Source organism: Canis lupus, chromosome 24, assembly GCF_048164855.1.
Source record: "Canis lupus baileyi chromosome 24, mCanLup2.hap1, whole genome shotgun sequence".
In the NCBI taxonomy this organism is placed as follows: Eukaryota; Metazoa; Chordata; class Mammalia; order Carnivora; family Canidae; genus Canis; species Canis lupus.
Window position 1 is genome coordinate 51,219,310 of NC_132861.1, and position 17,110 is coordinate 51,236,419.

Below are 17,110 nucleotides of genomic sequence, written 5' to 3' on the forward strand. Positions count from 1 at the left end.
TTCCCGCCCACTCACCGGGGAGCCTGGCACCAATGTCCCTCCACCAGCCAAGAACTTCGAGGTGGTCACCCCACGACTCCCGCTTATCAGCACACAGCCTCCTCCCAGGCTGACCGTCCCCCAGCGTCCACCACCTCACCTCCCCTGAAAAGACCCTCTTCCAAAGGGCTCCTGTGCCTCCCCGCCTGCCGACCCTGACCCTGGCTGCTACTAACCGCTCTGCCCCAGCAGGTCTGCACCTCCACCCTCTTGCCGCCTTTGCAGGCCTGTGGTCCCTGGTCCCCCCAGTGCGTCCCCGTCGGAGGCCCCGTCCCCCGCTCGTCTTCCTGTGGTCTTCAGCGCAAACCCCACGGAGACCATCTCAGCAGTTACCCAACCTGCTCTCCTCGGGGTGCATCCCCCAGCCGGCCCGCTCACAGCGTTTCTAGGGAGTCCTGCACGGCTTTCCACGGACGCCGCTGCCCCTGCTCTGCGTGGGGATCGTGTCACTGGCTGAGCCGTGTGCGCGCCAACAGCACGTGCAGGTGTGACCGCGGCGTGTAGTGGGTGTGCAGGGCAGAAGGCCAGCGGTCTCTGCCTTGGAGTGGAAGCGCCTCTGAGGTGTTCTGCTAAGCGGTGCCATGTACTGGGACACGTGGGGTCATCCCGGTGAGACTGGTGGTGCTGGTCTTGGTACAAATAGTTGCCCACGTGGGAGCTCAGGTATAGATGATGTTTTTCCCCAATAGAATGAAGGATAAGCATATTTTGATTCATGAAAACGACCCTATGGGTTTTCTGTGAGAAGTGAAATTACCCTTGCAAAGGGGTGGGGGGGTGGGACTGTATTTCCAAGCAAAACCTACGAAGCACCTTTGCGCGTTGTTTCAAGCCACAGGCACTCGCCCCTCGGTTCCGGGGCCCGAGCCGTGGCCAGCCCCTCTGCAGCAAGCTCGTGCTGAGGCCATCCCGCGGCCCGCGGGCACCGTCACTGACCTCTCGGCAAAGGCCGGGCAGCCCTCTTCAGCTGTTGGTGTGAACAAGGCTCTCTGGTGGCCTCCGTCCATTATGCCCGCTCTGGGAAAAGGTTCCCAGCGTAAAATAAAACATGCCACGGATGCTGCGGACTTACCCGGCAGTCACTAAAACACGGGGTGGACATTCAGTAGGTGCCTACGGACACTGGAGACCAGGCTGCAGCTGAAGTGGACCCTTTCGTGGCCAAAATATATAGTGAGAAGAGTGACAGCCAGCTGGCCCCACGCGCCTCCGTCGGTTCATTTAAAGATGGGCGCCTCTCCGCCTGGATGGCCACCGTGTGCATGAACCGCGGATGCATCAGGGCCCCCCGTGGTTGGTACGGTGTTTAGACAGCCCATCAGTCCACACACACCCCCCACCTCATGGGGTGAAAAACGGGGGGCCACTTGGCCCCAGAGAGGAGGCCCCAGGGCCCTTGCACACCCCCACTTACCCGTACCAGTAGCGGGGGTCGCTGGAGATGCAGTGGTTCAGGTTCCGGTGGGCCAGCGCCTTCTTTTTATTGAGGACAAACTCCTGCAGCTTCATCTTCACTTCCGTGCTGGCCACCGCACCTGGCACAGGAGAAAGTACACACAGGTGACTGGGGCTCCGGGCCGGGCAGGCGGAGGGGGACACGGGGCCGTGCACCTGGGACGGGCGTGGAGGCCCGGAGACGGGCCAGGCGGTCTAACTCGGGATGCTGCTGATGCCTTGACGGCCCCTCCAAGAAAGGACAAGGACAGAAGTTCTAATAAGAGGCCTCCCTCCCGTGAAGGTTTTACATAATTGCGCTCCGTCTAAGACGCAGAAGAAATCAGCATAAAGATGTATTGTTACCTAACACGGAACCGCGCTGGGGAAGCTAATAATGTTACATAAAAGAACATTCTGAATTAAGCGCTGGCAGCACGGTGCTTTCTCTCTCACCGGCCGCGGCAGCAGAGCCTGGGAGACAAGGCGCGTGCACACCCACAGCCGCCGTGGTGCTCCCGCGCACGCACTCTCACTTGGTTTCTGCTCGCGGCAGGGGGGCTGCGGTCGCTCCCCGCGCCAGGCCTACCCTTAGGGCCGTGCCGGGCGGCCCCGCGCGACTCAGAGCCCCAGCCAGCGCGCTCCCACGCCCCAGGCTCTGCCCCGGCGCCGCGCTCGGCCACGCAGCGGCCCTGCATCCGCCCTCCCGCGTGAGTGGCTAAGTGTTTCCTGTTGTTGTGCAGAGTCCAGCCAGGATCCCTAATGGTGGAAAAACACTTCAGGAGGTGAGCAAAGCACAGTTCACATTCCACAGAGCCGTTTTCTGACGGCAAAGCATTTGCAGATCCTCCGTCTCTGTGCTGCCGTGAACACTTACGAGGGGACATTGTTCGTATTTAGGATTTGCTTGGGAAAGATCAACACAATCGATACAGCTGACAGAGTAACATTATAGCCCTCGAAGCACCCTCTGATCCCTTTCCACATCGCCTTCCTATACTGACCATCATGTGCCACTCACGGGCGGGCACCCCGCGTCTTAATGAGGATTCGGGATCACCACCTGGCCATCAGGGCTCAGGATCACCACATGACCCCGTGTCTCCAGCCATCACTCTTTGGGATCCCTATATAGCCCTGCACCTCTATCAGTATTTGGGATCACCACGTGAACCCACATCTCTGTCCAACAGTGTTGGGATCACCGTGTGACTGTCTTCATCCGTCCTGGGGACTGTCACCTGCTGCAAACGGGAAGGGTAACTGGCATTCACCAGGTCCCTGACAAGTACCCGGGCAAGCAGTCACCTTTCCCTCTCGTGATACGCCTTTATGTCCTCGGTTTATTTTTCTTTCAGAGAATTCGCGTGGTTTGTTTGGTGGCAGTGCTGTGGGTCTGTGTGTGTGTGTTTTAAATGTTTATCCACTTGAGCTGTATGTTTTATGGCAATAAATCTACCATGAGCCTACTACACGGCAGGTCTCACACATTTAAAATTCCCATTAACACTGTAAGTGGGCATCCTCACCCCGCAGCGGTCTGGGGGGGCATGGAGGGTCGGGGCGCCTCGGGGCGGCAGGGTCTAACAAAGCCGCTGGTTCCAGGGCCCCGGCTCTGACTCCTCTACTTCTGTGGGCCGGCCTCTGCCCTGCTCTCGCTTCTTTTTAAAACGTGGATGATATCCTGAATGTGTGAGACGCTACGTGTGTGCACGTGAGCGTACACATGTGTGCTTACGAATATAAACACACATGCACCTATATACCTGCCCCCCGCCCCTGGCACTGAGCTCCTAAAGCCCTTGTACGTTCATAAATGATAAGAACACTAAGGACACCTCTTGATCTAATGTGGCGGCTAGACTCTCAGGTGGCTCCTGGACGGGGCGGGTCCCCAAAGACCAAGCCAGGATTAGAAGCTGGGAACCTTCAGCCCCATTGTGTGTGTGTGTGTGGGGGGGGGGACGGGGACTGGAAACGGAGTTAACGACCGGTCATGAGGAAGCCTCCATATAGTCCCAGCAGGATGGGGTTCGAGAGCTCTCCGTGTTGGCAGACACGTCCACGTCCTGACAAGGTGACCCCAACAGCCCAGAGACAGGAACTCTGGTGCTCGGGACCCGCCCGGACCTCGGCCTGTGTACACTTCACCTGGCCGCCCCTGTGTCCTTTGTCACATCCTTTAAGAACCTAGTAAACTGAAGTAGGAACCCCCTGAGTCCTGAGAGCTGTTCTAACGAATTAAACGAAGCCAAAGGCGGGGGGGGGGGGGGGGGGGGGGACTCGTGTGACCCACGGCCGGTTGGTCGGAAGCACAGTGGACAACCCGGACTGGCACGTGGCGTCCCGAGCAGGGGGCCGACTCGGGACGGGACACTCCCCGTGGGGTCTGACACCCCAGGTGGGCAGAGTTGGAACTGGCTGGCCTGGAGGACCGCCTCGGGTGGCGAGGCCCCGCTGGGAGGGAGGACTGTGCAAGTGCGGCTTTCAGGACGGCGTGACTCGGTGCGAAAGTAAAGGACAAGCACAGCAGGAAAGGACGGGACCTCCCCCAGCAAAGGAAGGGACGCTGGGATCTCCCGCCATCTGACATCCACGTGCGTGTTTTCGCGTAGCCTGCCCCAGTGTTCCCGCCGGGAGCTTGGAGGCTGATCCTTTCGCGGGTCGGATACACAATCCGTTTGGTTTCGCCCTTGTTTCTCTGGTGCTGCCGGTGCATTCACTCAGCTGCTTGCTGTTGCTGGTTTTCCACGTTTCTCTCTGATACACGGGAAATGGGCCTTGGTGTAGGAGACTCGGCGGATACTTTGACAAATTGCTCACAGGTTGTTAAGGTCCCTGTGAAACAGCCTTTCTTGCCACTGTTATCGCCCCGAGGATACGTCTCATTCACAAACTGACTTCGTCTGGCTGTAGGTGTGTCTGCGTTCCCCGAGGCAGCGCACCCCGCGGTGGCGTCACAGAGGCCCTTCTGTGTGTCGGGCCGCGGTCGGACGGCCCCAACCCCTGGGGGACGGGTCCTCCGCAGCTGCAGCGCGGCCTGAATGAGCTCATCCAAGGGGAGCACAAAGAAAGTTCACTAAACTGACTGCAAAGCACCTTCAGAAGCTCCCATCATGACACATGGGCTTTTGTCTGGGGCCTTCCCAGGGTCCGAGGAAATGACCCCATTGGCTCAAGAAGAGAGAGGCTCCCCAGGGCCCCGTGTGAGCCGAGCACCCGGCGGGCGGAGGGCACACAGGATGGACACGGCCAGGCCGAGGGAGGTGCCCAAAGGCCCCCCGTCACACCTGCTTCTGAGCATCGCTGCTCAGTGCCTCCGAACGCAGCGAGCGTCGGGCCGACACAGATCGGGACACCCGGGGCCCATGTTTCCTGCCTGCAGTGGACTCCGAAATCGCACAGACGGAGGGTCTGCTTATAACACACCTGGAGACGCAGTCACCTGGCGCTCCTGACGGTGCAGCGGCACCAGGCACACGGCCCAGAAACCATGCCAAGGGTTAGCCGTGTGGGGACACGATGTGCCCGGGGACACCTGGAGCGAGAGGTGACTCAGGGTGGTGGGGGGACGGAGGAGCAGGGCGCGCGGCACCCCAACGGGGAAGCGCAAACTTGCTGATCCCTGTGTGAGCTGAGGGTAAGCGGCTCAGGGAATCACGCATAATGGGGAGCCCAGGTTCCCCCTCCTTGGGCGCTGCTGCTGCGGGAAGGGATCAGACCACCGGGGGAGGAGGGGGAAGAGGAGGAGGACCCAGCGGAGGAGAAGATGCCCCCCGGCCTTCAAAGCTGCGGTTCCGGGCCAGCGCACAGAGAAAGCAGGACAAGGAGAGGATGTCAGCGCGGAGCTCGCAGCCCCCAGCGTCCCCAGCAACGCCGCCCTCAGCTTCTCAGGGAACCCGTCTCCACAGGAGGGACGCCTGGGATTCCCACAGCACTCGCGGGACAGGCCGAGCCCAAGGACCATGTCCGGGAGCCTCTGACTCTCCCCCCGCTGGCAGCACGGGCCCCGGAACTCAGGGGGCAAAGGATAAACCCCATCCCAGCAGGGAGAGCATGAGATAAACCCCAGTGACAGGCAAGACGTGGCCGGGGGCAGCTGACCCCCCGGAGGGGACACCAACTCTGTCGCCGCCCGGGGCTGGTGCCTCCTTAGCACGGGCCAGGACTTGTCCCCTGAGCTGTGCCGCATGACGACGGCTCAGGGTGGGGCGGGCACCTTACCAGGCTCTCTCGGGACCAAATCCAGAAAAACCCACCTTGGGCACCTGGGGGGCTCAGCGGTTGAGCATCTGCCATGGCTCAGGGTGTGACCTCGGGGTCCTGGGATCGAGTCCCGCATTGGGCTCCCTGCATGGAGCCTGCTTCTCTGCCTCTCTCTGTGTGTCTCTCATGAATAAATATATAAAATCTTAAAAAAATTTTTAAAAAGAAAGAAAGAAAAGCCCACCTTCCCGAACTCAGGAAGGTTCCTTCCGACGTTCCCTGACAAGGCCAAGTCCTTTCTACCAGAGACAACAGATGGAGACATGGTCACAAGGGCGGGACCCCCCAGGGCCTTCCCAGCCCCTCCTCCCAGGGACGATGGCACGGGGGGTGGGGGGGGGTGGGACTGGAGGGCAGCATGTCCCCCCATCTGCGACAGGTGTGGCCGCAACCCCAAGGACGCAGGGCCAGGGCTGCTCCACTCGGGGCACCACGGGGGCCCCTCCTTCTCCGAGCTTCACAGGAGGGGATTCCAGAAAGAGCATCACCCCCGTAGCCGGGTCCTCATCATCTCCGGGGCTCCGGCACTTCGTGTCCTGCCTGAGGCTACTGTCCATCTGTCCGCGTGCACGGAATCCCCGCGCTCTTAATTCTAACCCAGTAGGCCTCGCGGAGCCGCTCTTCTGACACTTCCGGGAACACTGATTGAGAACAGTTTTCTCCTCTCCTTTTTTATTTTTCTTGTAAATTTGCATTTTCATCCCGGTGAGCGTCCAGGGTGCCGCGTTAGCTCCCAGGGCCCCGTGCAGTGGCTCTACACTTCCTCACACCCCCAGCGCTCACCCAGGGTCCCCCCACCTTAAGTCCAAGTCACAGAGTCCACGGAACACATGCCACACACAGATATCCAAACATCTCTAAGTTTCACTTAAAAAAAACAATAATAATAATTCCTGCTAAAAAATTTTTTTAAAAAATTAAAAAAAAAAAATTCCTGCTGCTTATCAGGACGGAGCTGCCGGGGTCTGACCCGGTCGGGTGGCAGGAGGGGCCGTGCAGGCGGGCGGAGCGGGACCCCCGGGGCTCAGGAGGGGAGGGCGTCTGCACGCCACCCATCGGGATTCACCCCCTTTTCTTGTGCCCACCTCCCGTCCAGCCTCCCGGCCTCTGAGGAAGGCCCGACGTCACTGATGCGACATAGAATGATTTTCTGGATCAGGTGTTGGATCTTTTCACTCCAGCCTTTTGGGCTTTTTTTTTTTTTTTAAAAAACAAAGTGAATGATTGGGCGGCGCTTGTAAACAGCAGCGAGCAGGCAGGTCGCCGCGTCCGCCCCAGGCTGCTCCCAGAACAAAGACTCGCCTTCTGCAGGATTCTCCTTGGAACCCGTGTGTCTTAAGATTCCTAAATGTAGTTCGTCTACGTAGAACTGACCTGACTAAAGATCATGTGTCCGTGCTGCGTGAGACGGAATGCCACCAGTTCTAAGAATTCACTGTTCTTTCGAGCGAAGTAGCATTAACTGGTATCAACCAGCGACGGAAAACTGCGGGATTATTTAAAATCAGAAATACTGTAAATGTTTACGAATGTAACAAAACTTTAATTAAATACTCAATAGGAAATTCCCTTTCTAAAAACCCCCAAGAAACGACACAGATGCCTTGCGCTGCGTTTTCAAATGCTCCCAACTGGGAGACGCCCCGGGCCATTTGCATTCCCCCACAAACGCCCTTTTGCTGGGGCACACAAGGCTCTCGTTCATAGGGGCCCAGCCCGCCCGCGGCCCCGCTCACATAAGAGCCCCCGAGTGGCGTCCACCACAGCGGCCTGCCAGGCCTGCCTTCTCACAAGACCACACTCAGGGCTGCAAAGCCTACACGAGCGTGCCAAATACCCAAACTGTACACAGTTTATTATTAATAATAAAACCTGACCACCCAAATCCACAAATTGAAAACCACCAGGGTTGCTGCTAGTGACGAGCGTGGAGGGAAGCAGAGAACATTCCAACGCTCCACTTGGGGCGGGGAGGATGCTTGGTAGGTGGTGCAGAAATTGTTTTTGACGTGTAAACAGATCTGAAAGGTTTTCTGAACTCCAATCTTTTCACATTTTGTGAGGCTTAAGATGTTATTTTTATTGGAAGATTCTGGTAAACTACGAGGAACCAATTTAGCCCAAGCTGCTTTTTAGCAATCTGAAAACCTGGTTATTTGCTGGTTAGTTGCGGCACGCTTCAACCAGCTGATACTTAGAGCTTTAACTTCCATCCTTAGGTAAACAGCGGCTTCCTTACTCCAAAGCAAAACACACTAAGGAGGGTGCGCGGTGAGGCCCAAAGCACAGGAGCTGGACGGGGAGCAGGACCCAAGGCAGAGGCCGCGCTGTGTGCAGCCCCGCCGCGGCTCTGGCCCCCGGGAGCAGCCCCTCCCCCTCTCGCAGGGCTCCTACGAGGCCCAGGTGCTGTCACCTACGGGGACGGGTCTGCAGAACAGAAGGCAGCCCCAAGGCCGGCGGCCGAGCCCACTGGAGTCGGACTCCCAACACGCAGCGAGAGGACTCTCCTGGGCCGCGCACCAGGAGGCGGCAGGGAGCTCCAGACGCGACGGTGCTAGAGGCCACCCGCACCCTCCACTGCCGAGCAGCGCATGGGGCACCCGGCGGACGGACGCCACACGCCAGCCAGGAAGGTCCCTTGACACGGAGGAGTCCGCACACCCCACACCCAGGCAGTGGCTGGGCCGGCAGGGGCTCTGCGCCCAGGGAGCATCATCGTGCCAGCGGGCTGGGCAGCGGGGTGACCCCTGTGACCCCGCCCGCCCCACCTGCAGCCGAGCGTGCAGGGTGCCAACCCAAACCTGCAATTTAGTTTCCCCTGATGGCCTTTTGTCCTCGTGCGTGGAGTCTCGCCTGAGGGCGAGCACAGCCCGCGGGCCGCCACCTCATCCCGCAGGGGCGATAGCGTGGGGTCCGCTGCTCAGACCTAATTACTTTCAAGTATCTATGAAAAATTAGATCTCACGCGGAGTAAAAACTCTCCTGATTTGCTTCCTACCTTGAAAATCTACAAACCGTTAAAATAAAAGTACATTTAAAGTATATTGTTTCAACGGTAAGATACGCCGCAGCAACTAATGATCATAAAAGGTATCAAACCAATCACTAAAAACTTACAAGTAGGTAAGTGGAGACACAACTGAACACGGAAAGGACACATCGGTTGTGTGTTTCGGGAAAAAAGAACAGCCTTTCTGCAAGAGAATGTGTACACACACGTGCACGATCCGCGGCACGAACACGGGCGGGCTGCGTCCTGACCCGGGTCCAGAGGAGACGGGTGGGTCGGGCGGCACGACGAGCGGGACCCCGCGCTGTCAGGCAGGTGCCACCCGGCGGGGAAACGGAGAGACGCGCGTCTCCGGCAGAGGGCTCCGGGCCAGAGCGTGAACTGAACAGCGCTCCCCACCCTGAGAAGGGGGCGACACCCCGGCGCGAAGACGAGGGGGAGACTTGAGCAGCAGGACCTTGACAGGAGACATGAAACAGGCTGAGCCTTGGTGGCTAAGGCCCCCGGGGTCGGCGCTCCCTGCAGAACCAGCTGACGGCCACGGGCGCTGCTGGGGACGCGGGACACGGGCACTGCCCTGCAGGATGGGACGGCGCCTGGGGACCGCCCGGCCTCACCTCTGAAAGGGGCAAGTGCCATCCCTCAGGTTGGGCCACGCCCCCTCACACCTGCCTCCACGCCAGGAGACGACGGCACCACCCCCGACGCTCCAGTTAGTAGGTTAGGAGGTTAGGAACCGGGCAAATCTCCAGCAGCCACAGGACGGAGAACCTTGAACTTCAGGGTGTGCCATGAGCGGGGATGGAGCAGCAACCACCAGCAGACCCACCACATGGGACACGAGGACACGAGGCACGAGCGTGATGTCGAGTGAGAGAAGCACGAAGTCCTACATATTAGCAAGTCCGTCCATATAAACTTCAAAAGCAGCTGTTAGGTTTGGGGAGGGGGGACGACAGGTAGTTTGGGAAGGAGGGGGCAGGGCCTGGAGGGCCCGGGGCCGGATGCTGCCCCCGTCCTGGTCCGGGGCTTTACCGGGAGGCCAGCCCGTGAACTGTTCCCTACACGCTGAAGGGTGCGCCCTGCTGTGCACCGTACACCAACATGAAAGGTTCTCAAAGAATTTCAAATAACGGACTTGACAGGGATACTTTACAACACCTCGTGCTGCTGTGCGTACGTAGATTAAAATCTAAACGCCAGGCTGTTAAGATGGTTTGTCTCCGTGGCCTACCACCCTCAGTAGCTGGACGTGATGGATTTTTGAGGCTCACGTGCGTTACTGAGCGACGTGGAGACCGCTACTTTGCTCCCAAGCCCCGGAAGACTCAATCACCCTATAGGCCGCCACTGAATCCCGATACTGGAGAGAATCTGGAGAAACGCGCATCTTGGCTTATATTCAGTATCAGCAGGGAGCTAACGAGTGCAGCTGAGCACCGATGTCTCGGGCGCACACGACCCGGCCCTGGGGACGTGACGCCCTCTCACTCCGCTGCCCGGGTCCTGGGTGCGTCACTGGAAACGGGCTGCCCGAAGGAAGAGGTGCAGACGCGCCTGAGACTCGTGTGCCTTCAGCCGGGGCCTGGGGCCGCCCGTGTGGAGGACACCGCGCCCATGGACACTGGGCCTTGCTGCGCCCACTGGAGGCGCTCTTTGCACAGCTGCTGGCAGGCAGCGGGGCTGTGGCTCCTCCCCAAGGGACAAGGGACCCCCCCCCCCCCGGCAATCTTCCAAAGGGGGAACAGCACACAGAACCAGCTCCTCTCCTCTCCTGGAAGATAACAGACCACGCGGCTCTTCAGACACACAAGCACAACCTGTGTGTAAAGCAGACGTCAGGGTCAGGAGTGCCGACGTGGGGTGAGGCAGTGTGGTCCCCGCTCACCCCGGGGCTATCCACGAGCCAGGCCGGGTTCTCCAGTGCTCAACAACACGCTCGCGAGAGAGGGGAACTCTGAAACGTGTAGGACCGACTCGCGGGTGAGGCCCACTGTGCACCTGCCGCGGATGCTGTGTACCCCCAGGTGAAGGCAGGGGTTGGACGCCGTCGCCCAAAGCTGAGGGTGACACCACGAGCGCCGACGGGGGGTGGCTCCCTCTCCCCCCACAAGGCTGCAGCTTTCGGGGGCCGGGAGCATGACAGTGGGGGGAAGAGCCGCCCTGCGAGGCCCCAGTGCTGTCCGCCGCCCCCCGCCCCCCGGGGCCCGCCCCGCACACTCACTCTCTTTGCCTTTCTCCTTGTTCTTGAGCTGCTGAAGCTTCTGCTCCCGGTGCTGCTTCTCCAGCTCCTGCTCCTGGCGATGCCTCTCCAGCTTCCGCTGGTGCTCGAGCAGCTCCTGCTGATGCTTCATGGCCAGCAGCTCCTGCTGTTGCTGCGAGCAGGGAAGGAGGAGACAAAGACGGTCAGGGACTCACCCCAGACTGGACCGCACACGCACACGCACACCCACGATCAGCAGAGGGCCACGCGTCTCCACGCAGGTGTCGTCCCGGCGCGAGGCTGTCCTTGCACAGCCAGCACCTCGGACACACGGAGTACGGGGGCTCGAAGCCCTGCACGCACGGCTGCTGGCTTGCCAAGTGTTACAAACAAACATAAAAACCACTGAGCTGCTAGAAGAAAACACCCATGAAGATCCGGGTGCTCTCCCTGGGTGGGCATGGTGCGTGGGGAGCAACACGGCTGCCTTGCAAAACTGGGAAAAGCTGCTCATCCAGGTACATGCGCGTCTGCCCCAGGACCCAGCAGCCTTGGCCCCAGACTCCCGGGCCGTGCGGACACGTCTGCACACGGGCGGCTTGCTCACGACGGCCCGGACTGGACGCGCCGTGGACCCAGGCCAACTGTGCGCCCGTTTGCTGGAAAGCCACCAGCAACGGGAGATCCCTGATAACACGGACGGGCTGGGGATGCACAAAACACCCAGGCTGATGGTGCCGACGGGCTTGTGGGGAAAAGAGTCGCCCTCAAAGGGCCCCCGTGTGAGGTTGTGGCGGGGATGTCCGGGGACCCAGTGGCAAAGCCACGGGCTGCGTGTGCACCCCACTGAACACCACGAGCTCGTACCCCTTCTCCTTGTTGTGGGTCCTGGTTCCACGGCCCCTCTGGGCAGGCGGCTGTCGGGTTCCCTGTGTGGGACGAGGGTGACACTGGCAGCCCCAGCAGCCCAGAACTTTCTAGTGAGGAAATCTAACACAGGTGTCCTCCTAAATCTGAGCCATCAAATGTCTAGATGGGGACAGCGGCACATGTGTCTGGTGGCTCACGGGGACTACGGTGCCTACCTAGTGACCAGCCGGGGACATCGAGGCCCGTGGGGGCCAGTGGGCCAGGCCGGGGGTGGCTGTGCGGGGCAGGATCGGCACCCTCGCATCTCCCGCTGTCCCGTAAGGAAGGCATTGTGCTCCCAGGTCAGCAGGTTACGACGGAAGGAAACGGGATGGGCTGGCACAAGGGGGCAAAGTTGAGGGGTTAGGGGTCGCGGCAGGGCGGCCAGGACGGAGTGAGGCCTACAGGGCTCTGTCCCCAGCACCGCTGCCCAGGCCCCCGTGATGTGCTGGAGGGTCTCGGGGCGGGGGAGCAGGGAGGCCACCCAGCATTCTGCGCAACTGTCCCTGCGCCCAGCAAGAGTCGTCAACAGGGAGATGTGTGAACAAGCCCCGGGTGTGAGCGTGGGCGCGTGATGGAGCCCTCACGGGGATGTCTGCTGCCCCGGGGAGTGCGTCCCAGGACACCGGGTTCCTGCCGGCCCCTCACCAGCCAGCTCGTGCTCCGATGCCTGCTGCACCGGCACCGGCCAGCTCTGGGGGCTCAGCACCGAGAGCCCCTGCTGCGGGGGGGCAGGTCCAGGCAGCAGAGAGGGCGCGGGCCCCGCTTCCCCCCAGACGCCGCAGGGAATGGGGAGAGGTGCCTCCCCGGGGCCCCGCCTGGCCTCCTGGGCCCCGTTCCCATGATGCCATCGCCACAGTGTAGAAATCACCCAGTTTCTGTTCCCGACCGGCGCACCGCGTAAATGAACCAGATTTCAGGTTGCTTAGGGCTCTTTTCTGCGGAGACGCGGTACATCACCCACCATGCCTGAGACTTCTGCGAGGTTCCAATCACATCACACGAAAAACGTTAAAAAGAAAAAGAACATCATTACAGAGATCTAAAAAATGAGCACTCGCCTTCTCCAAACAGAGCCTACACCCCAGGAGTGGGAGCACGCGTGCCAGCCAATAAAAGGGACGTTCACCAAAACCTCGGACGAAGGCGATGATAACAGTTAATGAGCAAAGGGAACGAACCGCCAACGTGTAAGTGGGGACCGCGCGTGCGGGACGCCCCGGGGCACGGGGCAGGCAGGCTGCAGGGGGCTCCCCGCCCGGCCTCCAGGCAGACCCCGCGCACCGCCCTGGCCCTCAGCCTCCCGCCTGGGCCCTGCTGCGGCGGCAGTGGCCTGAGATGCCCACAGGACTCAGGGCCAGGCTGCTCTCACACAGCAGCGCCCCAGCAACTCTCACTGCAGGGGACCCACGAACCCTCCGCGGACTCAGCCGCATCCCACCTTCTGTAAAGGGAGGGAGGTGTTGTGGGACCCAAGACCAGCGCAGGGGGAGGAGGAGGAAGGGGAGATGCGTCCGGGATGGGGCCCCACGCAGAGTGTGTGTCCGGACCCCAGGCAACGGCATGCCCTTCCCATGGGACGGGCTGCTCCGGGACGGCAGGTGGGCCGCAGGTGTGACGGGGAGGGCCAGGAGGAAGGGGCCCAGGGACACCGACAGTCCTTTTCAGACCTGTCCTAGGAACAGAAATCCCATTCTGAAGGGCGCCCTGACATGAATGGGAGGCAGGGGGCCGATTCCTGGCGTTGCTGGCAGAGGAGGGGCAGGTGGTGCGAGGCAGGGCAGCGGGCAGGGCAGCCCCGGCCGAGGGCACCTCTGCGGATCCTCAGGGCCGCAGGGCCGGGTGTGGCAGGTCAGACACACCCCGGGCCTGCGTCGTCGTCGGGGCTCCGCTGCGTCCTCGGAACCTCCAGAGGCGCACAGCCCGGAGGGCGGCCCCGCGCGGCAGCCAACTCGGCGGGATGCTGAACGGGAGCTCCTACCATCAGGTGCCCCCTTCCCCGGCCTCCCCACGCCCCGAGCTGCCCTCACGCCGCCCCGGGTTCCCTTTCAACTGCTTGGTGTTCGTCTGATGCGTAAATGAGGGGCAGGCGGGAAATTCACTTAATAGAGTCTCAAAATATTTACTTTCCAGCCAGAACCCAGAAGGAAAGTGAGATCTTTCAATTATCATCACAAAAATATCCCCCACCAGATACGGGCGATTAGAATTCACAGGATGATCAAACTCCCAGAGACGATACGGCCCTGGAGTCTTCATGGAGGTGGCAGCTACGAACGAGGACGTGACTCGCCCCGAGCGCCCCAGAGCTGCCCTGCGGCATCCGGTGGAGGGGGCAGAGGCCGGGGCAGGGACACCCCCACACCGGGGCCCTGGCGCGAGCCTGGCGGTGGCACCCCTGGTGTCCCCACGCACGTCGGGCCCGTCTCTGCATCTCGTGACAAAGCCATCCTCTGTGCTCCCAGCTTCTGGAAAATGAGGCAGAGGCACAAGGTGAGGGACGCCGCTCACGTCCGGCACTCGCGGCGAGGCCCCGAGGGAGGGACAAACGTGCCCCCGGGGCCAGCCTTCAGGCAAAGTCCACGTGGTCACTCGCAGCTGCTGCCTCGGCCACAGGGGTGGACGTCACACTGTGCGGGCGGAGGAGTCTTCGGAAACGGTTCTCTCGCAGATTGAAACGCGTGCGAGCGATTTAAAGTACGACGCGCACCAGTCACGACGGGCACCGTGACTCTTTTTTTTTTTTTTTTTTTTTTTTTTTTTTTAAATATTATTATTATTTTTTTTTTTAAAGATTTTATTTATTTATTCATGATAGTCACACAGAGAGAGACAGAGAGGCAGAGACACAGGTAGAGGGAGAAGCAGGCTCCATGCAGGGAGCCTGACGTGGGATTCGATCCCGGGTCTCCAGGATCACGCCCCGGGCCAAAGGCAGGCGCCAAACCGCTGCGCCACCCAGGGATCCCGTGGGCACCGTGACTCTAACCAGAGTTTAGTGCTGAATTTTTGTTTAAGGCGACGCTGAGCTCAGGATAAAAAATCAGATCCCGAGAATGCAGTTTCTCTGATCCGACTCGGGCGTCTCCCGGCCAACGCTGAAGCGGAAACCCCAGGGGATCTTCACTCGCAGGGATCCGCTGAGACGGAGCCCCGCGCCCCCGACGGCCAGGCTGGGTCGGCTCGCACGCGGCGCCCGGCCCAGCAGAGGAGCTTCCCGGGCCCCGCGAGCCAGCTCCTGACCCGCTCGGGGCCCTGCCCCGGTCCTCGCGGCCACGGAGGACGAGGGGCACACGCCTAGCAAGCCGGGGCCCGTGAAAGCGCGTGACTGCCACCCGCATCGTCCCCACGGGCTGCTCACAGCGCTGAGGAACCGGCCTCGCTGGCCCGGGGCCCTGAGAAATGGTGACGCTGACACCACGGGGGCTCGAGGAGCCCAGCTGCCGGGGGCCCGCCCGGGAGCAGGTGCGCTGTGGTGGCCTCACAGCACATCGGGGTGACCCGAGGCCACGTGTGCACCGGGCGGGGGGCGCCCAAGGAGGTCACACGGCCACACGCACGAGGACCCCAGGGCCAAGGGCCCCAGGAATGAACAGTGGCTTCTTTCTGAAGTCGAGGGTACCTGCCTGGTCTTAAGCGTACACGCGGCCTCCTGCAGACGATGTGCAAGTAAGCACGACCAGGGCAGCCGCCCCGACCCCGCCTCTCGGAAGGTACGGGCCGGACACCCGGGGCCCCCGCAGCCCAGTCACACGCCTCCATGTCGGCCTCACGCAAAACCAGCCGTGAGCACTGTCCCATCTCCCTGACGCTAAGTGGCCTCAGCAGGAATATCCCTCAGGTGCCTGACTAACCACTAGCTCCGACCTGCTCCGTGCCCGGTCGCCCTACCGCTACGCTAGGCCGTGGAGGATGCGTCCCGGGGACCGTGTGAAGGGGGCACGTGGGGACCCGCCAGCCAGCCTCCGCGGCGCCCCTGCTCCCAGCTCGGCCCCTGACCGCACACGATGGCTGCGTCCCCCTCCGCTTCACGTCCTCCTTTGCCGGGGGCCCGGGCCAGCGGGGTGCCACACCTAGACACAGGACACCAGGCCAGGAGGGAGGAAGGAAGGGCGACAGGCTTCACAGACGGATGGCTGGTGCCCGGGGCCGGACCCACACGCCCACGTCCCCGCCGCGCACACGAGGCCAGCGCAGGCCTGCTCTGCTACCGAAGCAGGTCCCACGGGCCTTCCTCACGCTGCGTTGGAAAGGAAGGGGGCAGGCGAGGGTGCAGGCCTGCGAGCTGCCTCTCCCCAGGGCCCTCGCCTGCCCCCAGGGCCTGGTGTCTGCCTCACTAAACAGAAGGACGGACAGTCGGGCACGAGTAACTACCACCTGCTTCCCTGGGTGGCTTAGGCGGATCCTTCAACCCTGTAAGAGCCTGGCGTGGCCAGTGCCCACAGAGGGGCTCGCTAGGAGGAGCCAGACCCCAGGACGGGAGCCCACGTCCACCCCGAACCGGACCCGGGGCCTCTGCACGCTAGAGCCCAGTGCGCATGGTGCGTAATTTTGTTCCAGACGCTCCGGCGGCTTCTGACATCACCCGCTCACTTCTGGGTGAGCACGGGGCAGGCCCAGTGACCCTCACCTGCCGCAACACAAGGTTTGATGCAGAACGACACAAACAGAGAGCCTCCTCTCGAGGCAGGGGCTGCTGCTGACATCCGGGGACACGTGCTGTTCGGCTGTGGGTCCCACGGAGCCTCTGGGACGCCAGTGTTGCTCCCCACAGGGTCCTCAGAAATGGGGCCATTTCCATCTCTAGCTCCCCGGGTATCCCGGTCCAAATCAGAAGGGCGTGTTCAGGAGGTTCAGCACCATCCTCCCCTCTTGCTTCCTGGTCCAAAGCTCCCCACAACTGGACGCTCAAACGTCACAGTGACAAACAGCACCGGCCTGCAGCATGGCAGTCCCCGTGGGAAGGTCTGCGTCACAGACGCCCAGCACGGGGCACGGGCCAGGCCCACTGTGGCGGCTCCAGAGGCCGTGCGGGGAGCAGTGAGGAGAAGGCGGTGCAGGGATGCAGCGGGGCAGTGAGGGCAGGGCCGGTGCAAGCCTGGCTGGCCTGCACGCCTTCCGTCCTCACCCACCGGGTCCCCACTGCTGGAACTCTGGGCTCTCGGTCGGGGCTCGGCCTCAGAAGGGCCTCATCGTGAGACCTGCGCCCGGCCCCACTGGTGGCAATCCTGGCTCCTTCCGGTCCACGG

The 17,110-nt window shown here is 61.5% G+C and overlaps 1 protein-coding gene across 11 annotated transcripts in view; it reads right to left on the bottom strand.

Moving 5' to 3' along the window:
* HDAC4 (histone deacetylase 4) overlaps positions 1 to 17,110 on the bottom strand; it is a 274,710-nt gene that overhangs the window by 80,918 nt on the left and 176,682 nt on the right. For 10 of the 11 annotated variants that reach the window (XM_072796919.1, XM_072796920.1, XM_072796918.1 and 7 more), the window contains 2 exons: positions 10,974 to 11,124; positions 1,454 to 1,574 (listed from right to left, as the gene is read on the bottom strand). In XM_072796919.1, the coding sequence (XP_072653020.1) occupies positions 1,454 to 1,574; positions 10,974 to 11,124 (272 nt within the window). The remainder of the gene's footprint in view (positions 1 to 1,453; positions 1,575 to 10,973; positions 11,125 to 17,110) is intronic. The other variant, XM_072796916.1, reaches the window with a different exon arrangement.